The sequence below is a fragment of the Desmodus rotundus genome, chromosome X (assembly GCF_022682495.2).
Source record: "Desmodus rotundus isolate HL8 chromosome X, HLdesRot8A.1, whole genome shotgun sequence".
Taxonomy (NCBI): Eukaryota; Metazoa; Chordata; class Mammalia; order Chiroptera; family Phyllostomidae; genus Desmodus; species Desmodus rotundus.
In genome coordinates this window covers 97,650,204-97,677,209 of record NC_071400.1, presented here as the reverse complement: position 1 = coordinate 97,677,209, position 27,006 = coordinate 97,650,204, and the positions used below count along the sequence as shown (strand labels likewise).

Sequence of the window (27,006 nt, the reverse complement as noted above, 5' to 3'; positions counted from 1 at the left end):
TTCCCCTAGGAATATAACTTTTTAATCATCTCTTTCAACTCTGGCACCTGGTTTAAAGCAACTCCAGTTGCTTTACTACTTGATTGGATTAGATCCATTTCTTTACTGGCTGATTCTTGTTGTGTCTGGCTTCAAGTCACATTCCTCTGGTAATCTGAATGACATTTACCCCAAAAGGCTATTGGGATGATTAAATCAAAAAGTGAGAGAAGCTTTGTCGTTATTGTTTTTTTGTCTACATTTGCATTAAGTCCTACCACTTTCGCTTTTTTCCCCCCACTACTGGCTATTCCTTGTTGTGGACCTGTAACCAATCAACACAGTCATCATCTCCTAAGACCTGCAAGGACAGGTGATACACCATCTTCCTAACCTATGGCTTCCTTCAACCTTACCACAGCCTAATATGGAGCTTGCCTAGTTAAAGAATTAGGCTACTATGATCGTTTTTATCACCTCATATATATGAACTTCATGCTATATCTAGTGAAAATACTTTAAAAAGCATAGTAAAAACTATCGTAAATTCCTATGCCGGGAAGTTACCTCACTTGGTTGTTAAAATCTTTATTTGTGCTACTCCTCACTGAAAGCCCTTTGCATTCATTCGGCGGTAGCCTCAGGCTTTTTAAATAGCTGAATTTAAATTTTCATCTTTCTGTTTCAAACAAAAACAAGCAGTGCTACAATTGTGCTCTTGTTAACGAACATTTTACATGCATGACTCAACTATTTTGCTGGGGAATTTCAAAATTAGAACAAAGCTCTTCAGTTTTCACTATAGCATTTAGCAATTAAAAATGGAAGCCAATCAAATGAAGGTAAAAGATGATGTGTCCTGTTTCTCTCAGAATCTGTAACAAAGATAATTTCAGCTTGATTATCATAAAAGCACTTTTACATTCATTTATTGAGAAAAATAACTTAAACTAGATATTAAGTGCTAGAAACTAAAGAGGTTGGTTCCGTAACAAAATAATGCATCATTGGGATCATGCTTGTCTCTGAATACCATACATGGGACCAATAATGGGACCCAATCTTCTACCTGACCGTCGCTGTCTCATGTGAGATCATTCTTTTCACATCTCTGAATCTCTCACCTGGATCCACCCAACTACCACAATCTCACGTGAAAGCTGAGTTAGAATTACAATGGCCATTTTTAAAATTTGTCACAACCTGCCCTGGCTGCTGTGGCTCAGTGGATTGAGCACCAGCCTGCAAACCAAAGGGTCGCTGGTTCGATTCCCTGTCAGGGCACAAGCCTGGGTTGTGGGCCAGGTCCCTTGTTGGGGGTGCGTGAGAAGCAACCACACATTGATGTTTCTCTCCTTCTCTTTCCCCGCTCTAAAAATGAATAAATAAAATTTGTCACAACCTGTTCTTATTATTCTTTATATCATGTCAGAAACATCATCCCTACTGCTCTAGTCAAGCATGTAAGTATTTCAAGGCAAGGAAATTGTATGTGGGATAGTGTAGGAGAGATATGATAAAGAATTCCTGTAGGGAAATGACATTAAGATACATCACTAAAATCATGTCTTCTCTCTTCATTCCTACAGCTCATCCATTTGGCCCCCAATTAAGGCTGATTGTTTCGCATCTAAATATTAGCTTTGGAAAGCTGCACTACTAAATTCAAATATGTCAGAGGGACTGTCGTCAGAGGAACATACATATAATCATACTCCAATCTGAGCCATCTGGGAGGATTGTAAATATAACACAATAGTCGTTCCATCCAAAATGAACAGAGAGGCAGATAGTGAGAACTTTTGAAAAAAAGTTTGAAAGCTGAAACTTGGAAATGTTATTCTGAAAGTAAGGCCACACTAAGTCTTATATTCACTCATTCATAAGATTAATCTCTTATTCCAAAATACTAGAAGACTTTCTTTTTTTTATTGTTCAAATCTGGTTCAGCCATTGTAGAATACTTTCTACTGATGTCTTCTCATTGTTCTTTATGAATATAATAACTAAGAAGGTAACAGGACCCAACACCCTTTATAAATCAGTTTTTTTTAAGGCAAGAGCTTTGAATCTAAGGGAGACATTGAAGTGTGTGCAACAAATTACTTGTATAAACAGTAAATTCCACCTCCACCAAACAAAGCTAAATTTCCTTCATGAGTTGTCAGTTTTAGCAAACAGAGTAAACTGGACACATAGCCCTTATACACATGCAGGAGTCAAAACATGAATATTCTCCAGAAACAATGAATTTCTGTGCAGCTGAGAGTTCCTTTTCTTCTTTGACCTGAGAATCCTAAAACTTGAACTTGGGAGATCAGCGTTTACCACAGTGGCTCATCTGAATGCCATCATATTTACACTATCACATTATCATCATCCCAGAGCCATTTACACAGAGAACCATGGATGACTGTGGGTTGCCTGATGTGGTTTAATGAAGCCCAGAATCTGATTCAAATTATACCTTAAGAGCTTTCTCACAAGGGCTCAGACAGGGTGGGAATCTAACTCTTATCTGCAAGTGAGAATGGATTATGACTTGGGGACATTCAAGTTGGCCCCTAGCAGGATACACATCATCCAAGATCAGACACCATGTCTGGTGTTCAGATGCTGGTCTGAATCCAATGGCTCTAGGTGAAGCATTTTCCATAGAGAGAGTGCATTGGCATAAAACTTCACAACAAAATTAATTTAAACATAAAAGTTCATCTTCCCAGTGATTTCACCCCCTTATTTCAAATAAGTTTACAACTGAATGCCTTTAGGGTTTAGAGAATGACTGAAAAAAAATCTTTTAGAGACCACAAATCAATTTTCATCATTTCTTACAAGGTACCACGACACATCATCCTCTTCCCTTTCAATTTAGAGAGCCCAACGTCTGAACAAAATTTTAACTAAATGGTACTTAATTTACCTACAAGAAAGTTGTCACTCCCCATGGTCACCTAGCACTGGAAAAACTCAGAAAAAGTAAGAGAGCAACCCTTCCACTAAAATAAAAGAAAAATATAGTTTAAAAACTTAGTATGAAAAACAAGAGCAAAGAAATTGTTTTTAAAAAGTGATACAAACAAGGCAAAATAAGCCAAACAGGCTAATGCCAGGACTTCGATAGGATGTTAGCTTAGAAGATGCCCTCCCAGGTTGAGCTCAGGCAAGGGTGATGAGGTCAACTGAGCCTTTATCTTCTCCAAACTACTAGGACAATTAGTTACCCTTTTGCAGTTGTTCTTTACCATCTCACTGTGGATTCAGTCACTGGTCACCGGTAATTCCCAAAATGAGCATCTATTGTATGCCCAGGTGTTGTATTCCCTGTGAAAGAACTCAATTCTCAGAATGTGAGGAGAATTTGACATACATCAGTGATTCTAAGTATTTGCTTAGCTAATAAGCTAGGTCCTCTGCTTTTTAAAAGAAAAACAGGAGGAGATGATGAAGAGAAAAAGTCTATATTTGACCTAGAATTGTTAAGTTCTACAGCTGACCCACATTTTGATTACTTCTCATAGGTAGGCTTGTCTTGTACCCCATAACTGACTTCAAACTCATCCCAATGGAATTTTCTACTGTATTCCTCTCTTGAAGAAAACAAAACCCAGTGAGTAAAAACCCACTAGGTTTTAGAATCCCAACACCAAATTACACAAGCATTTCTTGGAGAATCTAGCTGATACTGCTGTTTCAATGCCTCTACCTCCTGAGTCCTAAGCTGCCTTGGCCTTCATATCCTCCACACTCTAGTTTTTAAAAGATTTGGTGCTTAGTATCAAAAAAAAAAAAAGCATTTCATTTGTTTACCCTTATTTTCAAAACAAGTTATAAAAACAATGGGGATGGGGGTAGACCTTGAAACCCTTTTCATTCAAAAGAAAAGCAGAAGTGAATCCCAGGAAGGAGGTGTGGACTTATAAGGATGTGCCATTTCCTCAAGATTCTGTGGGAACTTGTTGATTTCTTTTACAACAATTGAGAGCTTTAAGTTTTTTAGCTCCAGCTGGCATGGGGATTATTTTCCCGAGGAATGCTCATACCCAAACACAAGGACACCTTCAGGAAGAGGAAAAGGAAGAAATACAGTCTAGGAACATAGGATGTGAACCAGGAAATTCTCTTCCACTGCACTGATTTAAAAGACTATCATGCTGGCGCCTAACAAATTCAACTACTTTTTGGAGTTTACTAGTGCTGTGATGTTATCCCTTGGACATACCATCATTTTGCAGCGAGATATCCACGTTATTTTCCCCATAACCAAAAATATCATTTCCTGAAAAGAATTAGGGGTGCTGATTGTAACTGTGAAAGTTACACAGGTCTTTGTGTTCCTTGAGCCCTCACTAACCCTTCAAGATGAAATAAAGTACAAACTCAGATGCAATAGTCAAGTCTACCCAGCTCTCATCTCTCTAAAGCCAGTTTCTACTTATTCCCCTCCCCACACCTTCTGTTGCCACAGAATGAACTACTTGCTTCATGTACACACTCTTCATTTTTCTATCTCCATGACTTTTCCATCCCTCCATATGCCCATGTTACCAGCCCTTCAAGGCAAGATCAGATTGTGCACTATCTCTGCCAGTTGCCATCTGGAAGAAATTTCTTACTTCTCTGAAATTCTGAAGTATACAATCCACACCTTTCTTATGGCAATTAGTTTTCTATTTTGTATATACCATAGTTGCTCTTTTGTCTTAGTCAAGATGGTAAGCTCCTTGTGGGCAGGGTTCTTGGCACCTAGCACAGTGCAACACATGCACAGTGGATGCTCCATACACGCTAATGGGTAGAACAAACTAATGTGACCCTTTAACAAACCAAAGTAACTGACCACAGGCAAACATTTACACCCTTATCCAGAAATACTTGTTTAGTGAACACAGCTCAGAGATCAACTGTGTCTAGAACAGGATAAACAGAAACTCATGTTAAACTAAATTAACCAAAATTTGGAAGTAAAGCAAAGAGAAGACTGTGAGCCCTTTTGGTGTCATACTACAACATACTACATCAAGCCAGCCTAAGCAAGGGCTATCTGATTCTCCAGGCTGGGATACAGCAGAGCTTGGCTTTCTAGTCACTATTGATTGGGGCTTAGTCTCTGCAAAGTTAAATGCTGAATTAGAGAAAACTGATGATATACAACTTATTTTGCCCAAATGTTATGACTTTATTACCCTTCAGGTTACTAACCAGTTTTGCATCTAATTTAGCTCTTATTCTATCATTCTTTTTCTCCTACTACCCTCCTCCCCCAGTATTTGTGTGCATCAGTTTCTGCTATCTTCCTTTAGGCCAGCTTTACAATCTTGCTGGTTCCTTCATCAATCAGTTAAATAAATCTGCAGTGTAGACTCATTGCATTATCATATGAGAATTGAATGCTCAATTATTTTGAAAATTATGCTTTCAGGGTATTAATAATTATGACTAAGGGAACATGGAAAAATAAGTACTGCTAGTAATATACTTTTTCTACTGATAATTAATTTTCTTTAATTTTTATCTAGAATAAATTTCCCAAATATCAGATTTACTCAACCATAAACATTTCGTTCTATTTTAAAGGATGTATACAGGAACAACAATAGTGACAGGAATTAATATTGTTTACTCCTTGTCTGCAATAACTTTTAATAGCTTGTATGTGTCTATTTGCAAGTCTGCTACAATTAATTCGGTAATATGTTTGTTTTAAAAGCCTCTATCTCAACTAAATAGGTAATCTTCTGACATGAAAATGAAATATGCTTATAAATTTCTTCAATGATACATCTATCTATTGTTTGAAATTATTGAACATTCTAGAATGTAATTTTGCATGTTAGGATGAATAGCATTTTGTAAAGTCAAGCCATACTAGTACTGCATTAGAAGCAAGACAGTTGTTCTGAAACCACTACAGGCCATAATGGAAACCAGACACTAATGCTTTAAGTAGTAACTATCTAAAATTGAATGAAAGCCATAATTACCCAAGCCATAAGGCATTTATAAGATTTCCCCATAAAATGCAGGTAATTTTTTTTACTGAAGAGAAATAATTCTTTGTTATTGTCCTAAACATCAAATACCATCACATCATAAAAATAAAATATAGCACCAGGATTATTCCATTTTGTTCACCCACTTATTCCTATAATACATATTTGCTTTACCCTACAATAATAAAAGCATTATGCTTGTTCTCTATTATTTACAATGTTGTTTAATCAACAAGGCTCAAAAGCGAATCCATCTAATCAGAGGATCAGAAAGATCTGGGTTCTGCAACTTGCTTTTGCTATCACTCCTGCCTGCACACTCTTGACTTAATTAATCCCAACACGTCCCAATTGTGGTCATTTTCATAGAAGCATTCCTAACCAAGATGCATTTAATCCACACTTGTAGGGGGCTGAATTGTGTCTCCCCAAAAGGTATGCCCCAAGACACAACCCCTGGTATCTGTGACCGTGACCTAATGTGGAAACAGGGTCTTTGCAGATGTAATCAAGTTAAAGTGAGTTCATACCGGAGTGGCGTGGCCCCTAATCCAATGACTGGTGTCCTTGTAAGAAGAAGGATATTTGGACACAAATGCAAAGATACACTGGGAGAATGCCATGTGATGACAGAGGCAGAGACTAGACCGTAGCAGCTACACGCCAAGAAACTCCAAGAACTTCCTACAGCCACTAGAATATGGGAAGAGGCATGGAAGGAGACTTCACTAGGGCCTTCAGAGAGCGTGTGGCCCTACTACCTCTTTGATTTCAGACTTCTGGCCTCCAGAGTGTGAGACAAATTTCTGTTGTTTTACACTATCCAAATCTGTGGTAATATGTTACGGCAGCCAATACAATGCCTTTTAATTAGTGCTTCTTCCTGGCTGTTCTTGTAGGCTGTATTCGAGTCTGCAATATTAGGAATGCTAAGTAAAGCTGGATCAGGGCAAGCAGTCGATGGGAAGAGATTCTCTAAGGTTCTAACTCCTTCCAATTTCATCCATCTCACACATTTAGCTTTTGCAAAGGATCTAGTTTTAAGAAGATTCCAGTTTTAAAAATAGAAAGGTTGAGGGTATAAAAACTATGATCTAGCAGTTTTCAAATGAAACACACCACACACAGATACTCACCTCAACATGTTGACAGGTTTGAATGAGTTTAGCCAAAAGGGTCTCCAGTTCCGTGTTTCTCTTAATAAGGTTGGTGAGGTTGGTCTCTAAGTTTTGCTGTTCAAAAAAGAGAGGAAAAATATTATTCTGCATAGTTTTAATATTTTACTATACACAAAATTACTCATACTCAGGAAAACTGATACATTTTTTTCAGAAACTTCAATGATATCTATGCAATTTCAAGTATTTATAGATTTAAACTGGATTTTGAAAAGTCATATTTAAAAGAACCTTTAAAAATATACAAATGTCATCCTTTTGGGTCCTGCTTCTTGTACTAACTCAGGTACGATTAGTTATAGGTTACTCCTAGGTCATGAACTGGGGAGAAAGGAGGTCATTGAATTTCTATTCCTTTATCTGAATCAGAAATGGCAATGATATGTAGAATATAATCTTACATCAAATCAACTACTATTGGATTTTTAGGGTTTACCATCTTGTGGATTGGCTGAGTTAATCCCTTGAAGGGAGGGATTAATTGTCCAGCTATTGCTGACATTATGGTCATTTATAGGCATTTCTAAGAAGTTTACTCACTCTTAGTACCTTTTTATGATACAGGCTTTTATTCTTTGTCCACCAACAGACCGATGCCAGATGAAATTTTTTCCAATTCTACATTTTTTTTTTTTAGATCAGTAGCCTGCTTAAGAATCTGGAATTATTGCCTATTCCTTTAGAACATCAACTTTCAAGTTCCCCACAATGACTATTATATCTTATTTTCAACTACAGTAATCTATTCTGTAGAAGATTCATTAAGAGTTCTCCATTGCTTCTCATTCTGTACGCTCTTCATTTATAACTTTCGTTAATTTATTTATCCACTCACACAGGTATGTATTGAGCTCCTACTATATGCCAGATTCTGAGAAACATACTGTGGAAACAGAACAAAAAATATATACTCCCTGTCCATAAGGAGATGGTTATGCAACTGGGAGAGAGATGCTGTAATCAAGAGAAGAGTCAGAGCTGCCTGGAGAAGGTTTCCAAGAGGACAGTCTTTCCACAGAGGCTGGAAAGATGGACAGGAAGTTTTTGATGAACCAGAGTGGGAATTTCTTGAGAAGATGGATTGGAGGTGCAGGTGAGCATGTGGAAGTGTGTTCCATAGTCAAGGAATAGGACAATGTCATACACCAAGATCACAGAGTTATGAGAGGGCAAAGCATTAGGGCATCTGTGTGTGTAACACATAGACAATTCCACAAATATAATGAAGATATGGAATGAGAGGAAATTTCATTGAAAAGAAAATAGATCTTGGATTTGTAATACCACATGAGAAAAAGGATTTGGAAAGAGCATGAAGGGGATTTTGAAAATTAACAATTTCATAAAGGTGATAATCGTTCATTATGCTGTGAAATTTATTTCTGAAAATGTTTACTCTTTTTCCTTTCCTGAATTTTAGATTTAGAAAGGTATATTCAGTAAAAGAATCACCTTTATTTCTCACTTAAAAGGCACAAGTCAGAAGCACAAATCTCTGGTCATTCTTAACAGTTATGCTTATTAATCTGGTGTTTATCCTATTAACAATTCTTTAAATTTTAATGACCACATTTTTCATTTTCACTAGGTTCTTTATTACATCTTCTTCTTACTGAATTACTTTCTGTTTATGTTCCCAGGATGCAATTCCCTCATTCATGATTTCAAGGAAAGTAAACATACTTATTCTTAAGCTCTTCTTAGAAAAGGCAGTTAATATTTTCCTGTGTTTGCATAACGTTTCCCCCAAATCTGATTTTACCTTGTGTCTTACAATTTTTGTCTGAGAGATCATCTGATGTGAACTTTGTTCCCTGTGTTGTGATTATGGGAGTGACATAGCCCAGCCAGGTGAGATGCTCACTCTGTTGTTAGGGCTTGAGGTTGCTTCCCCAGAGTGGGCCCTCCCACGAGACACCCATGTGCCATAGAGACTCCAATACTGGTTTGACTCAGCGCTTCTCTTTCTTTCCACGAGAATTCTGTCTGGCTCCAATGGCAGAGAAGGTGGAAGGTACTCGTTGAGCCTAGAGTTTACAAGGGGGAATCCCAGCCTTCAGGTGTACTAGGTGGTCTGAGGCTCGTGCCACGTGCAGGACACACACCATCACATTTCCCCTCAGGTCCTTGCTGCCCCAGCTTCTCTCTGCTTCTTTGAGAAGCCCAGCTTCAGCCTCCCTTCACCATTTTGCGTTTCCTTTGACTTCTGGTCTCTGGAGATTTCCACTTATGTTTAAGCTTGGTTGTTATAATTTAAAATCCATTTAAAATATTTTATCTATAATTCTCATGTGTTCAGAATTCAGAGGAAGGTTTTGTGCATATTTTACCTGGACTGGAAGACCCATAAAAAACTTCAATTTTAGCTATGAAACATGCAAAGTGTTTCAAATATAAATATTTCAAAGGAAGAGAAATGATCAGTTAAAGGATGACATATAATAAAAAGTTGGAGAATAAACCAGACCCAGTGATTTAAGTGCAACTTAATAATTTCATGTCTGCATCGAAGAAAAACTTGCTTTCAAAGTTCTTAATCACAACAATAACAAAAGCCAAAGTTTTCCTACTGTTTGTATTAAATGAATTGCAACCACTAGTCAGTTCATGGTGAGAGAGTACAGCATAATTTTGAGGCATTCGTTATTCAATATCCTTTATTTAAATATGACCACGTTATGGTATATTTGTCAACTTCTTTTGGTATGTCAGTCTTAGGGAATCTTTTTACTTTTCTTTTTGGCTGACCCTGCAGAGCAGGAAATTTCTAGGGAAACACATCATCTAACTGTTTACAGTTCAATTGTCATAGGTATGACTTTTCTAAAGCTAGTCAGCAAGAGAGCCAAATAAATATAGCCTAACACATTTAGATTTTACAAACATCTGCTTGCTTTCCCCTCCCTTGATTAAGTATACATCATGTATACAATCTGTTTTTAATCAACTAATATGTAGACTAAAGCCTGTGGTTTAAACATATTGACCTATCTACATCCTTTGGGGTTATTCAAATTTAAATAGTACAAGTGTTACTGAAGTCCATGAAGAATTACCGAGTCAGTTAGAAGTATAACAAAGGGAAACAAAGCTGGGATAGACACTGTTTCCAAGAGGCACCAAAGGGACTGACAACACTTTTGAAGAGAGCCCGGGTAATGGGAAGGTAACAAAATCCAGTCCTCAATGAACCATGCATTCATAAGCTTCCACTATGGGGACTGCTGTTGAGTTTTCTAGAATTTAACTGTATCACTAACATCTTGTGTGGCAGTCAGCAGGTCCTATAACCTCTTGATTTTGACTGTGTTTTGTGTAAAAGAGAGATAACGCTTTTTGGCATAAGAGTCTTGGGACTAAGCAGATATAAGTATCTACTTCCCTGTGGATATCTAAGGAATTCCACAGAGTACCTCCTCCCAAAAGTTTGAGTTTCCTGTTCTCACCTCAAGAACATCACTATATTTACATCTCCTTATGGAGCTGAGCTTTGTAGCAATCCAAGAAGTTAGGCAGAAGTGACCACCCATGCAGAGTGAGGAGACTGGAGTTACCATCCCAGCTGAATTCTCCTGGACAAATGACTCTTGGACTGACTTTTCCCGTTCATAGTATGTGGATAATGATAAATCTACCTACCTATCTGTGCTATTGTTAAGATCAGAGGAGAAAATGAACACATACACCAGGGACTATACAAATGTTTGTTGAAATCATAGATTAGAAGATAAAACACTCAGTTCTGTGTCAGTATAAGATTCTATGGGCCCAACCTCATGCCTCAGGCAGTCACCATTCTGAAGCTAGCTGATGGCTCTTTCCTGCAAACAAGAGTTCCTTTCAGCTCCAGGGTTTATCCTGGCCCCAGGCAGGGCAGGCTGGAATGTTGAGGAGAGAACAAGGGGAGGCTAATGCCCCTAAACACAGCCCTGAACCAGCAACTGACTAGTAGTGGCAGTTAGTAGATGAACGGCCCAGGTTCTTCAACTGCCTGGTGGGGCCACTCTGAGTCCTGTTTCATCAAATCCCTCAAAGACCTCCACTGGGAGGAGCTCAGGTGCCCAAAGCAACAACCTGTTCATGATCACACCCTCTTTCCTTCCCTTCTCTCTGTCCAGCTTCCCTTTTCCCTGACAGATGCTTCCCAGATAGCCTCCCAACTTGAATTCTGAGTCAGGGTCTTCTTCTGGGAGAACTCAACTAAAACCTTGTACATGGACAACCTATTCCATTCATTCCTTCTTATGAGAAATAGCCAAATTAATAGATTTTATTGCTTTTGAAAGGTATTTTCAAATACAAGAGATTATTATCTCTTTCCCGATCTTCTGTCTTCCTACTTTTTTCTAGAGGTCACATATTCTCCAAATGCTAAACTCTAAACCAGAACGGTCATTAGAATTATAATGTGAGCCACAAATGCATGTCACATTTTAAATTTTCTAATAGTCATGTTAAAAATGTAAAAAGAAAAATGAAACTTGATCACCAACTTACACCATACACAAAAATAAATTCAAGGTAGATAAAAGACTGAACTATAAGTCATGACACCATAAAAGTCCTTCGGGAGGACACAGTCAGGAAAATCTCAGATATTTCACGCAGCAATATTTTCACTGATATGTCCCCTACAGCAAGGGACGTAAAGAAAAGAATAAAGAAATGGGACCTCATTAAAATAAAAAGCTTCTGCACGGCTAAAGAAAACAGCATTAAAATGAAAAGAGAACCAACCGTATGGGAAAACATATTTGCCAGTGATAAGTCAGACAAGGGCCTGATCTCCAAAATATATAAAGAACTCACACGACTCTACTCCAGGAAGACAAACAACCCAATTAAAAAATGGGCAAAGGACTTGAACAGACACTTCTCTGAGGAGGACATACAGAGGGGCCAGAGACATATGAAAGGATGCTCAGCATCACTAGTCATATGAGAGATTCAAATTAAAACCACAGTGAGATACCACAATGAGATATAAAATTCTTCACACCATGTGAGATATAGCATTCTTCACACTGGTGAGAATGGCCATCATAAACAAATCAACAAACAACAACTGCTGGTGAGGCTGTGGAGAAAAGGGAACCCAAGTGCACTGTTGGTGGGATTGCAGACTGTTGCAGCCACTATGGAAAACAGTATGGAATTTCCTCAGAAAACTAAAAATGGAACTGCCCTTTGACCCAGCAATTCCACTGCTAGGATTATACCCTAAGAATTCTGAAACACCAATTCAAAATAACCTATGCACCCCAATGTCCATAGCAGCACAATTGACAATAGCCAAGTGCTGGAAGCAACCTAAGTGCCCATCAGTAAATGAATGGATCAAAAAACTATGGTACATTTACACAATGGAATACTACGCAGCAGAGAGAAAGGAGCTCCCACCCTTTGCGACAGCATGGATGGAACTGGAGAGCATTATGCTAAGTTAAATAAGCCAGGTGGTGAAAGACAAATACCATATGATCTCACCTTTAACTGGAACATAATCAACAAAACAAACAAGCAAGCAAAATATAATCAGAGACATTGAAATTAAGAACAGACGGACAGTGACCAGAGGGGAGATGGGAGGGGATAATGGGGGGAAGGGGTGAAGGGTTTTCGGAACAACTATAAAGGCCACATGGACAAAACCAAGGGGGGGGGGGTGGAAACAGGGGAGAGAGGTGGGGATGGCTTGGGTGGGCGGCGGGGGGAAGGCAGACAAATGTACTTGAACAGCAATAAAATTTTTTTAGATTTAGAAAGAAACAGGTAAAACTAATTTTAAAAATACATTTCGCTTATCTCAATATCCAAAAATATTAGTAGTTCAACATGTGGCCAATATTTAAAAACTGATGAGCTATTTTGCATTCCTTTTTCTCTCTTTTTACTAAGTCTTTGGGATCTGGTATGTGTTTTTCATGTATAATACATCTCAGTTCCATTAGCCACATCTCAGAAAACTCAGCTGCTACACGTAGCTAATGGCTACGTTATTGGAGAGCACAGTATTAGAGCCTAGAACTGGGCTCAGTAAACTTTCTCTGTAAAGGGCAAGGTAGTAAATATTTTAAGCTTTGTTGGCCATATGGTCTCTGTCACAACTACTCAGTTCTTCTGCTGTTGTAGTAAGAAAGTAGCCATAAACAATATGTAAATCGTTGGCAGGGCTGTGTTCCAATAAAACTTTATTTATAAAAATAGGTGGTGAGTGAGATTTGGCTCGTAGGCTAAGCTCCTTCCCGGGCCTTGGCATATACATTCTGTTCTGGAATTCATCCACGTAGCAGGAAATAATCCTACTATGGAGAGAGCATAACAAAACCATAGTATGTATTCAGTACCTACTGTATACCTATCACTGCTTAGTCCCTTCCCATTATAAATCCTCGGATGTTCATTGGGGGAGCAATTAACATGGAAAAATCAAATATTCATTGGATTATCCTCCTGAAATCTAATGGAGTAAATCAACTATATCTAGTTAGTTCATTTAACAAATACTATAGACTGTTAAAACAATGTCTTCTATCATTGAGGGGTTTTCTCATTGGTAATGGTAAGTCTGAACCTAAGAAGAGGGATTGATAGATCAGAAGCATTCTAAATACTATATAACTCCATCAGACCACAAGATTTCTAGGAAGGCAAATACTACATGGTTGAGTAAATTTTTATAAACAGAAGTTTATATAAACAGATAGTCTATCAATGATCATGGACCCAAATTCTATCTAAAACCAAAGTCAAGTTGCTGCTGTCATTAATTTACTGCCTCTTCCTTAGGTTTCCCTCCCACTCCATTGTACTCTTACTCTGTGAAAGAAAAGGATGTGCTCAGGCTATTTGTTGAGAAGGATAAGGTTTTCCTAAGTGTGTAGCTATTTCATGGAATTCAACACACCCCTATTACCACCACCAGTAAGGAAGAAGAATATAAGTAATTTGAGATCATCCTTCTAAGCATAAAGCTGCAAGGAGGCAGATTTGGGTTCTTAGTATCAAGCAAAAAGTCAAACTTGCAAAAGACAAAGTCATAAAACATGTGCTCCTTAAGAGAGTGAAGCACCCCTGTATCTTTATACAGAAAGGATGGTTGATTTTTCCCATAATGTTTATTCTTAATGCATACACTTCTGGTGCATTTTCATAGAGCCATAGTCAACCTCCTTTATGTTTTATAGTTTTTAATGAGACTGATCTGAGTCGATAATTTAACAATTCATGGGAGGACAGCTAATTTTACACCAATCCCAATATGAGCCTTTAGGCATGGATATGGACACCAACAGAGAATAGTAAATCAAACTTAACAGATGAGCTTTGTACTTCTACATACACTGATACCCAATCAAAGAGCAAGGTAAGCAGATAAAAATACCCCTAATTTCAGCCTTTGGAGACCTGTATCTAAGAGTCAGGTTGCAGGGAATTAATGACTTGCCATCGAACACTACTATTAAAATGTATGCCTGAAACAGGAGATTTCAGTAATTCCTTTAGGGTTTGTCCAGGCCTTAAAGAATGTTTGCTCTTATTCCGAAGTCGATGCTTCAGAATGTCTTTAAAGTATAATATTAAGTCTGGATACCTTTCAAGGCAAACACAGATCTGGCTTGTTTCATTCCATCATATTCAGAACGACATTCAGGAACTGTGTTTGTAGCCCTGACACCCAACACCACCACTCCAGCATGATCAGGATATGAACATGTTGAGTGCCACAAGCCATATATTTTCTTCTAAGAAACTTTAATCACAACCCCTAATATGAAAACACACCCGTATTAACACATGCCACCTGCATAAAAGCATAAATTCTTTATATGTAACTAAACTCTTAAGGTGTTTTAATTACATTGCAGGAGTTTAAGGCTATCTTCAGGCTCAACACACGACAGACCGCAAATATGTACGATTTATGCCGGTTTTATTTTTTAATGCTTTTTTTTCATTGGTTACGATAGTTAACATTTCCAAATGCCCTGGCAAGAGAGGTCGCCCAGGGAACTTCAAAAAGATAATAAAAACATAATCTGCATACAGATTTAAATCTAGAGTTCCATGGACTACAATTTAAAGCCATTTTGATATGTGATACTGTATTTACCTTGTCAGGTTTTATTTAATATTTCTATATTAACTGCACAGAATCTGTTCTATGTATTTATAAATTCTATCATCAGGAGTTCAGTGTTTAGTATTTTCTAAATAGCATTTATGGTCTAGAAGACTTTTCAAATTTTAAGGAAGATAAATAAAATCTTAGTATAGTTATGTTCATTTATTTATAATTTTAGCAGCTCCGACGATGACTACTAATTTATAGGTATTAGAGATGTGAATGGCCCTCTTTGTTCACTCCTCATCCCTTGGCCTATTTCTGCCTGTAATAGGAGAGGTGAGCAACTGAGCAATAAACACATTTGTCATTTTGACAATCAACATTGAGTAAAGGAAGCGAAACTCCTAGGAACCTTTGAAAATTTCTAACTTAAAAATAATGACCTTCACTGCAAAATTTATGCCTGGAGAGAAATGTTTCAGAAAAAGACGACTGTAACTTTTTCAATGGAACACACAGGAAGCATTTCATAAGATTATAGCACAGGTATAAAAGCCATGAAGGCCCAATTTGGCACCTCTCCAGCTGTCTTTCCCTGTTCATTTATTTGCCCCTGTTTGGGTTCTTGAATCCTTCTCAACACAGCACTCTGGGCTGCCACAGAATATCCATGGTATTGACTCAAAAGAGGCGACTGATTTGTCAGTCAAGAATTAAATGGTGAAAGGTTTATGACAATATTGGAAAACAAACTAATAGTTTATTATTTTTGCTCAAATGAAAAATTTCAAGTTGGGGAAATATTTAATCTCCTAAACCAGGGGTCTGCAAACTACAACCCGCAGGCCAAATCCTGCTCGCTTGCCTCTTTTTAAATGGCTAGCTAGGTAAAAAAAGTTTTTTACATTTTATATGATTTTTAAAAATCAAAAGAAGGATAAAAATTTGTGACACATATAAAGTATATGAAATCCAAATTTCTGTGCCCAGAAAGTTTTATGGGAACACAGACACTCCCATTCGTTTATGGGCTGTCTGTTGCTGCTTGCAAGCTGCAGTGACAGAGTTGAATACCGGCCCTTTACATAAAAGTGCTGTCTCCTTGAAAAAATTATATTTTATAAAATAATCCAATGCTTTTAGTTATTAATACAGAATATTTTCTTTGTTGGTCCAAACCACTTAAAAATTTTAATATCATTCAATTCACTTAATACATTGAACTCATGCTATCAGAGTGTAGGAATATGCCTAAAATTTTGATCATTCTCGTACTCAAAATTCTAAAGAAGATCCCTTTGTCTATTTTTGATGGCTACCACAACAATTTTCAACTTCTGAACAACAGAAAAAATAGCATCAATCGTGGGTAAAATACAAAGTCTGAATAAATTCGTCTATCAACTTTTGTTCAGAGAAGGAGAAGATTCAGACTGGGAAAGAGTAAGAAAGGATCTTAAATTGGATGATGGTTGCTATAGTAAGAACATAGTCAAAAGTGGGTAAAGAAGGCACGGCACGAAGATTAGTTCTTTCCATTTTGCAAATAAGGTGCTGGGTTTATACGTTCACACTGAATGTGTTATTACTCACTGATTGCTGTTTCCCTCATTTTAATTTTCTTTGTTTATAAATCATAAAATATACCTCAAAGTGGGGCTTAGAACACTAGATAATTAATGTCTATAAAATCCCCTGATGTTGATGGATATCATACACATTTGTATATGTCACTTCAGGCTTTCCTTCCTCCATCACTCAGAGGTTGAATAATTTTGATCATATCTCATATCCCCTTTTCTCTGTCTTAAGGAGATGATGACATTGCCAGATACTCATTAACGAACATGTTCTGGCCTTTCTACTTAAATAGGGTTTTAACTGATATTCCATCAAACATTTTTACCAGACTTGAATGTCTTATGGTGAATACTTAGCCTTCGATGAATAGAAATACATTTTTGTTTTTAAGATACTGTGGGAAGACCAAATTTTTTTCTAAGCCAGTACTTCAGCACTCTGCAGATACTTTATGTTAGGTGAAGTGAATACACTGAATACATTTGAAGCTAATATAGTTGAGTCTTTGATCTAACAATTTTGCATGGGTAACTATTATTTGCTGTGTTTCTACAGCAATATTTATTGCCTCAAATTTTTAGGTTTTAGAAGAACCTGGCTTTTTTGGACCAGCTGTTAACAATGATTGTTAAAATTCAATACATGGTCAGCTTTGCTCTTGAATTTGTAGCATTCCCAGGAAGGGTTCATGTTGTTCAGAAAGTTCATATCCCCATATGGGTAGTGCAAAAAGTATTAAAGCCAAGAGCGGTTACACTCTTTGGCTCAAAAAATAGATTAAAATTCTATTCTATCCAAAGTGGGTCTGGTCTGTTAAGAATTTACAAAATCAATGTTATGTAAGGGAATCCCCTGCTTGGGACAGTTAGAGAACCAAAGATGAATATGAAAGCATGCCATTGTTTCCCAGCCCTGAGTAACCATCAAAGACAGAATCTTCTTTGGGATTTAGATGTTTGAATTTCAAATTCCCTAAATTCATTGCATCATTTGCATTGACTTCACCACCTCTATTCAGCCATTTCCTTCTCATTTAGTAGGACTGACACTATCTTTGTCCAATCAAGGTAGTTTTGATTGAGTCGAAAAGAAACATGAAAGTTATGGAATGAGGGAAGGAAGATGATGACCATCCACTAGGTGACTAGTTCCCACATTGGTCTGCACACTATGATCGCCTGGGGAACTGTACAAACACCATCCTCAGTCTACAGCCACTTCTCAGCCACAGAGTCTGAATTGCTTAGAATAGGTTAAGATCCAAGGATCGGGATGTTCAAAATTCCTCAGGAGATTCTAATGTGCAGCCATGTATAAGAACTATGGCTCAAAATTGAGGAATTAGTTCCTAAGTTGTTGGATCTGTGATACAGCGAACAATAATTAGTAATTTATTCAATTTACCAGCTTTACACTTTAAGATTTATACAGAATAAAAGGAATATTTTGGAATGTAGCATACATCTATAAGTATAGGAATAAAATTTTATGTAGAAGTAGCTAGAAGTATGAATTTATGTAACTTTATCACAGTAAATCCCAGGAACTTTGATGAAACAGTGCTTAGCAGGGAATACTGATTATTCATGTTAAGGAATTCAGAGGACTTAAAAAAGAAGATTTAATTAATTTATTTTTAGAGAGGGGGAAGGGAGGAAGAAAGGGAGGAAGAGAAACATCAATGTGTGGTTGCCTTTTGTGTACTCCCCACTGGGGACCTGGCCCGCAACCCAGGCATGTGCCCTCACTGGGAATCAAACTGATGATCCTTTGGTTTGCAGGTTGTCGCTCAATCTACTGAGCCACACCAGCCAGAGCTCAGAGGGCTTTTTTTGACTCGAAAACATGGAGGAATGCTTTGTTAAGTCATTCAAGTATTTCTAATGTCTAAAAGGAACTCCTTAATGGTTCCTTCAATTTATATTCTGCAACAGTATTAGTTACTATCATACAAATTTGGTTTGCTGATTTTAACAGTAATTATTTCACCAGAAATGTAACAGAAGTATACTATAGATGTTTATAACTCAACAAGATTTTTTTACACAGTAAATCAAAGATTTAGGGGAAAAAATTAAGAACTCTGATGATAAAAGAACAGATATACTTTTAAAGGTCACCTCAGGCAATACAACTGCCCTGAAGACTAGAAACTCTTCTGTAGTCTAACAGGTAAAATGCAAAGATTTGCAATGATGGAAACCACAGTAATAACATTTCATTCTTTCCATATTTGTCCACAGCACTCTGTCTCTGTTATGGATGGCCACCTCTCCACTTGCAAAAATAAAAAATCAAAATCTGGAGAGTTAATTATTTAATTTGTGGTGCTGTGCAAAAAAAATTATTAAGCCATTTTCCCACAGCTGGTTTGTGTTTGAGTATATATGATTAAGGACAAATTAAGGGTCAACATATTTTGGAAATGAACTAATTCTCATTTCCCTGGAAGATATTTCACTTTGCACATTCAATGCTTTTTTGAAAGAGGAAGTAAAAGAATAAATGTGGCTTAGGAAAAAAATTTAAAGCCATTTGGTTTCAAACCAATGAGAGAAAACTGTCCAATATTCAAAGAACTGGGAGGAGACCTGCCAGTTTTAACAATTATGAAGTATAACATCTCATCCTGTCCCACCACAGTCTAGAACGGAGACCAGGAGCTCTCAAAATGTGGCAGCGGCCTCCTGGGGAGCTGTTTGGAAAGGCAAATTCTTGGGCCCCGCCCTAGACATGCTGAATCAGAAACTCTAGAGGTGGGGCCCAGCAACCTGTAATTTAGTAAGTCCTCCAGGCAATTCTCTTGGGTGCTCAAGTTTGAGAACCACTTACTGGAAGGTTGTAACATCCTTCCCATCTTCAGTGTGTGTGTGTGTGTGGGGAGGTGGGTAACAAGTTTTAATGAGAGGAGAAGCTAAGGTGCGGATGGATAGTGATACCCGTGCTGCTTTTTTCATCTTCCCTCTCTCATGGACACCTTTTTATCCAATTACTCAATCTTTATCATCGGGTCCTATTTGTGGGCCTCTCTCTACTTCCTTCAGTCTCTATTGGGGAATAAGAAGCATAATGGAAAGAGTGTTGGCCAAGACATAGTGGGAAAGAGGCAGGGCTGGAGAACTGGGAAGGTGGGAGGATGTGACCAAACATCACAGCCGAAGTAAGGTTTGGGAATGGATGTGCACCTCAGCCAAGCATGCTTTTTACCCCATTACCATTAGCAATTCTGAATTGTTTTTTCTAATAAAATCAGATACAACTCAGATGTTAAGACTGTTCCAGGAAAGAAAACAGTCTTAGTGAAGTTGTCCTAGTGTATTCTCAATTATTTATAAATGCAGTCTAAAAAAATTTAAGTGGTGTTGAAAGGGGGAGAGGGCAGTCAGCCAGCAGAGGACCCAAACTCATCTGTTTATGATGAAAAAAATAATGCTCTCCCCCCCACTGGTTGGAGTCAGTGCACCTCTTTAAGATTTGGCCTGACACAAAACATATCAAGCTGAAAGCAACCATGTTAAACTTTATTCTCAGGACTTTTTAGTGTGACTTTTGCCATTTGATTTTCAAATGTCTGTGACCTTGGCCAACCACTGTGATAGGACACTCCAGGGAGGCAGAACGTTAACCTATGACATCAGAGACAGCTCAATAATTAAATGGTGATAGTAAATCCTATAGTGGCTTCCACTAACCATTGTCTTTCACCAATGTGTTACTTTTATTTGAATGAACTATCACTTCTATGGCTAATAAATACATTTTCAAATGAAACGCACTTACTGTAATTAAAGGCAGACTTTAGCACTGACTAATTTTGTCTGCAAGTGAGTTTTCCACCAGAACATGCTCTTTCCATCTCCAAACAATTATGTCAAAGCAGTGACTTCACAGATACACATTCCCTCGGTAAACACGAACATTTTTACAGCTTCAACTTTCTACTCTGTCCTGGTAATATTCAAATTTCAATCGCAGATCTCAGTGCTGACTTAAACTTTGGTTTCTCATTCCCACTTCTATACCAACTTTCAGCTTTGATGCTCCTGTTATTTTTATATTTTAATCATGTTTTAATTGTTGTTCAAGTACAGTTGTCTCCATTTTCCCACCCCCACTTTCTGCCATCCCACCCACCCCCACCTCCCACCCTCAATCTTATCCCCTTTGGCTTTGTCCATGGGTCCTTTATAGATGTTCCTTGATGCCCCTCTCCCTTCTTTCCCCTGTTATCCCTCTCTCCCCTCCCCTCTGGCTATTGTCAGTTTGTTCTTATTTCAATGTCTCTGGTTGTATTTTGCTTGCTTGTTTGTTTTGTTGATTAGGTTCCACTTATTACCCTCGTTATTTTTAAACTCAACTTTGTTAAACTGTATCATCTGCCCTTTTGCTTCTTCTTCCCACTCTCTAATCTTTACAAAAGATATTGCCATTCTCCAATGTTAGAACTGCAACATAATCTTAAACTTTGACCTCTTTTTCATGCTTTTTACCTTAATCACTCTCCAATGTTGTTTGGTTGTTCATTAAAAGATCTCTTGGTGTCAGCCTTCCTTTTCTTCACTAGATTACCAGTCTAGCCATTTTCTTCCCTGAATTGCTGGTTTCCATTCCTCTAATTTTCGCCCAGCCAACTGGGTCCATTAGAGGCCACCCAAGTAATCTTCCCAGCAAGCTTGTATAAATATAACATCAGATTCTCAAAAGTCCAAAAGCTATCCATTCTTAAAGGATCAAAACTCCCAAGTTGCCATGCAAAGTCCTCAAAACTACAGTAGATCTAGAATTTCCTCAGTAAAAGCTAGCTATAATCACCACTACCAAAACATTAACACTTGACTTCAGTTACCCTGGATTCCTTATAGACCAATAACTGCCATGTCAGTTGCTCCTGGGTCCTTGGTTGTGTCTTTCCACCAACCAAGAATTTTTTAAATTCTCCTGCATCATCTCAGAATCTAGCAGAAGTCTAGCTGTGCAAGTAAAGACACCAATAAATGCTTGCTCAATAAGAGTACATGAATAATATTAATGTAACTAAAGATTTCCTGTCTCTAATAGAAACCACATAAAGCTAAATCTTAATTCTATTTCAATATTGGATAGGATTAAATCTCACCTTTCTGAAGACATCAATATATATTTGAGACATCAAACCAGAGTTCACTATACTATAAAAACACTTTGATTAAATTAGTTTCAGGAATTGTTCTCAGGCCAAGGAACTATGTACGCTACTCAATGGATTGGGCAACAAACTTAGACCATAGGTGCTGACAGGTGTAAGATGATTTATTGGATTGTAAGACAAGGAATTGTGAAGCATTACTAAGAAAATACACACTCTCTTCCAATGCAACATTATTTTACTTAACAAAAGCAATTAGGAAGGAAACTGTACTATTAAAATAACAGCAAATGCTCCCCATATATCTCTAATTCTATATATTAAAAATAATCCAGGAATGAAATCATTAAGTCATATTGCTGGCCCTAGATCAGACAGATGACTTAATAATGATCCATCTCCCTAAAATAAAGCTCCTCTCTGTCTGGTAATCATCAGAGAATTTACACTACCTGTGACCTACAATACTGCTTCAACCACATGTTAGCCCTGTTATTTCTATTCTTTTTATCTGATTTCTCTTTGCAATGTTATTCATTTTAATTAATGATAACTAAAGAAACTGAGCCACATATTTAACTTTCTCTTCATGATTAAACTTGAATGCAATGGTTTCCTGAATTTTATCATTTAACCAGTTTCTTGAAAATTAACACCATTTGCAGCTATAGTTCCCCCAATAACCAATAAAAATTTTAAAATAAAAAGAAATGTACCAAAAGAGAACTTCATGTCGATTTAATAAACATAGCATCTTTGGTGCTCAGGGTACAAAGGTAACCCTATGTACCCTGAGAGCAATTAATATAATTATTCCACAATATATATGTGGACCAGCTTGGAGGTATACCAATCAGAAAGACACATTTTGGTTTGTGAAGATGGATTGATATTGCTGGAGAATTTGATACTCCTGCTGTAGGGTCTCTGGATTCCAAAGAGTACTTTAGCCCTAGACAAAATTTTAGGTGTGGAAAAGAGAGCCCCTTAACAAGCCCTCTTGAGGATGGAATGCCAAAGAGCTTGATTCTAGCTAAAGCCAGCCCCTGGGGTAGGAGGGAGGCTGAAATATAGTGGGTAGGTGGGTTCCTGGCTCCTTGTGGAATCCAGATCTGCTTGTAAATCCTTTTATTTGTTTATTTATTTTTAGAGAAAGGGGAAGGGAGGGAGAAAGACAGGGTAAGAAATATTGATGTGAGAAACATCCATTGGTTGCCTCTTGTATGCACCCCGGGGACTGAACCCGCAACCCAAGTATGCGCCCTGACCAGGAAGCAAAACCAAGACCTGTCTTCACTTTTTGGGACAATGCCCAACCAAATGACCCACACTGGTCAGGGATTTTTGCATGGATCTTAATGACTATTTAGTTCTTGAGACTTTACAGAGGAAATCAGGGTCAACAGTTGTTGGACACAACAATACCAGAAGTGACTCTACCACACTCCTGTCATATAGATGACAGATATGGTGACTGGGCCTCTTTTCACCATCATCATGCAAGTACTTTGGTAGATGGGATTGGAAGCTCAGGTAGGGGCAGACTCCTGCATTTTGCCTAAAGACGTTTAGAGAGTAGACCCCATTAGAGGGCCCTTGCAAGGTTCCAAGATCTGGGAAATTCCCAATTTCTTCATAGCACCAAGTACTTATGAAATCAGTTCATAGAGTTCTGCTTGTTACCTTAGCCTGTTTTCTGGGATGTTTGTTAGTATTCCACACAAACAGTTCTAACTGTTGTCTGCAGAATGCTTTGCAGTTCACAGAAAGAGGTTCAGAGCTAAACCAGCTCAATTATACAGTCTGGTGCATTGCTTTAAAGTATGAGAATCAGTTTGTCCTTGATCATGTGAGACCCAGTATCCCATCCTTGACATCAAAAATCATGAAGGTCTATTATTTCAATTTAGATGGTTCCATCCAAGTTGAATACATGGTGTGGGCAATGAGGATGCCACCTAAATAATCAATTCGGTGAACATTAAATCAACCAGTGCCAATGTTCTCTAGTAACATATACTGAGACTCTCCCTGCTTCTTCTTACAGTCAGAGGACTTCAGGTAGAAAAGACTCATGAACCCCCTTAGAGGGAAATCATCACTAGAACAGCATTCCTGTCTCTCTTTTCTTCCATTGGATTCAAAGTACCCCAATATCATGCATGCCACATAGTAGATTCTCAACAAATATCTGCTAAAGAAGTGGACCAGCCCTGGCTGGTGTGGCTCAATGGATTGAGCGCTGGACTTGTGAACCAGAGTCACTGGTTCGATGCCTGGGTTGCAGGCCAGGTCCCCAGTAGGGGGTGCATGAGAGGCAACCACACATTGATGTTTCTCTCCCTCTCTTTCTCCCTCCCTTGCCCTCTGTCTAAAATAAATAAAATCTTTAAAAAACAGAAATGGATGGATGGGTAAAAGAGTGAGTGGGTGAGTAGGTGGCTGGATGGATAGAAAGGGAGATGAATTGGGGCTTCTACAGAGTTAAGGAAAACAATTTGGTACCAAATCCTGAGAATGAATTTAGGGCATGCAGAATGTTCTCAGATTACAGAACTATGCTTGTGGTACTGCCTGGGAGTTGGAAGTTTTTCCAGTTGTCTTAAATGGGTGCTTGTGATTGTACCAAGAACTTTCTGGAAGGATCTAATTACTGGGCATTCTGACGTTCTATGAAAAATACCAAAGGCAATAGGCATACTTGTCCCCTTGTCTGCTCTGAAACCTAAATCTCTCCTGTACATGTGCTGAAAAAAAGGGTCTTACTGCCAGGGCTACCTCTTGTACTCTTCACCTAGAAAGTTGGTGTTGTACATCAGCAGGTGAAATTAGTAAACACTTGTTTCTGGACTACAGACAAAAAGAAAACACTGAGTTCAAGTCTGGTAAGAGGTTTTCCCTCCAGTGATTCACAGCTGGTTATTATAACTTCTCAGTGCCTGAAATCACTAACTGCAAAATTTGAATCTGAAGAAAATATTCTTTGCTGTACTCTGAAGCAGGCTATGTGCACACCATCCCTTTAGTTAACCAATCACATATATCAAGATTAAAATACAGGAAGTTGTTAATTGAGAAGCAATTTCTTCTGTTTAGTCCTAAGGTATAATGAGGGTTTAAAAATGAGGACACTAAAGTAGTTTTTTTTAATTTGCCTTTTGTACTACAACAAAGTATCTCCTAAACACACAAGACTAAAATTGTAGTTTAGTGTCTGTTTCAAGAATTATTCTAGAAATGTAAAAGAAAATTGCAAAAATGAGTTTAAATCATAAAATAAAAATCCCAAGCGTGAATCTTCTGAGTACAGGCAGAGCAAATGAAGAGTCTCACAGAGGAATTTGGGAGATGGGTGTAAGAGTGGGGTCTTTAAGGGAGAAACACCTTACTTTGAAGACTTTTGGAAACCTCCATAGCTAGGTAGGTATTACCACCAGATTTTCTGAGCCTAATCAGACTCTCCAGGACTGTGGCTCATTTATTTCCAGGCAGCCATTTTACCATTTGGCTTGAGTCAACTCTATCAGGGGAGTTTTATCACCACTAATAGAACCTAGTGTGGACAATGCTCTTATGACATAGAATGGAATTTGGCAAAAATCACTGGCCATTTAAAATAGTTAACAAACTTCTGGATCATATAAATTAGATCCTTCATAGAATTTTCACCTAAATTAAACATTACAAATGTACAGCTGGAAGGCATGTTTAAAAAAACTTCAACTGTATATATTACAACCATTAATGTGTTTTGCAGATTTTTTTAAAGGCTGGGATGAATCCAAATTGACCATGTGTATGCTGTCTTTGGCAATCATATAGTTTTCCAAAACAATTATAAAAATAAAAGAAACATTTGCTCATTGCTACCAGTGTATGCAACGTCTCGATAGGGTACTTTGTACTGTTGGAATAAATTCTCAAGACCTTAAAAAATCTTGTAGCTCATTATTTACCCACGTCTATCAGTTTTAAGAAATGAGAAAGTCATGATGAGGGCTGGGGTGGGAAACTTAACAATTAATGTAGTGATTAACATCAGAAATAGAGTCTAAACAAAAAGTTAAAGAATAAAAGTATTGAACTTGAACCTTTGCTGCTGTAAATATTTTCTTTCCTTCAACCATTATGTGAATTTATTATGAAAATAACTTTTTAAAAATGATCATAGAGCCCTGACTGGTGTGGGTCAGTTGATTGGGCATTGTCACGCAAAGCCAAAGGTCTCCGGTTCGATTCCTGGTTTGGTCTTTGATTGGGACGCATGCGAGAGAGAACTGATTGAGGTTTCTCTCTCACATCGATGTTTCTCTCCTTCTCTTTCTTACTCCCTTCCCCTCTCTCTAAATGTAAATAAATAAAATCTTTTAAAAAATATCATAGATTAAATATAGCAGCCAGGTCTACCAGATAGTAACCTCCTTAATGATAACGGTATCTCCATGTTGATCTTAGTGTCTTCCCATCCGAACATTGAGTACAATTAATAAATGTTTGAATGGCATTGGACTATATATATGGACATTGGTGGTGGAGTACTGAAGTACTCCATTCCATTCTATTTCAAACTCAAAACATTTCAAAGATGCTCCAACCATGTCACATACCATCATAACTACATTTGAGTATGCTCTTCTTTTGGATTAAAAAATAATAATTTTTAGTGCAATTCCATTCCAGTTCATTAAGTGGACCTCTCAGTTCAACTACCATGTAGCAACCATAATAATTTTCTCCATGTGACTCACTCACTGGTATATAAATGCTCACGATAGTATCTTTACAACCAAGTCTGCATGCTTCTAATCCATTTTGAAGTGTGTTAAGTATTGGTCAGCTTAGAAACATCAAATATTGACTGTGGAATAAACTCAACAACTTTGACAATATTCAATTTTGGAAAAACAATTTTCACAGCCACACAGACTCAGCATTGGGAGCATACATGGGTTCTCATATCTTTTTTATGTTTATGTGATTCCAAAGCACTCGGTCATTCTCCTATCCCAACTGGAAGGGTGGGCTAGGATGAGGTAACAACTCATTTGTTAGAACTGGAGGAGAGGATTCTTTTCCACACAG

At 37.7% G+C, this 27,006-nt stretch overlaps 1 protein-coding gene across 5 annotated transcripts in view; it reads right to left on the bottom strand.

The window, feature by feature from the left end:
- Positions 1-27,006, bottom strand: part of MID1 (midline 1) — a 352,217-nt gene that overhangs the window by 55,286 nt on the left and 269,925 nt on the right. For all 5 annotated transcript variants that reach the window (XM_045203216.2, XM_045203217.2, XM_045203218.3 and 2 more), the window contains exon 3: positions 7,109-7,204. In XM_045203216.2, the coding sequence (XP_045059151.1) occupies positions 7,109-7,204 (96 nt within the window). The remainder of the gene's footprint in view (positions 1-7,108; positions 7,205-27,006) is intronic.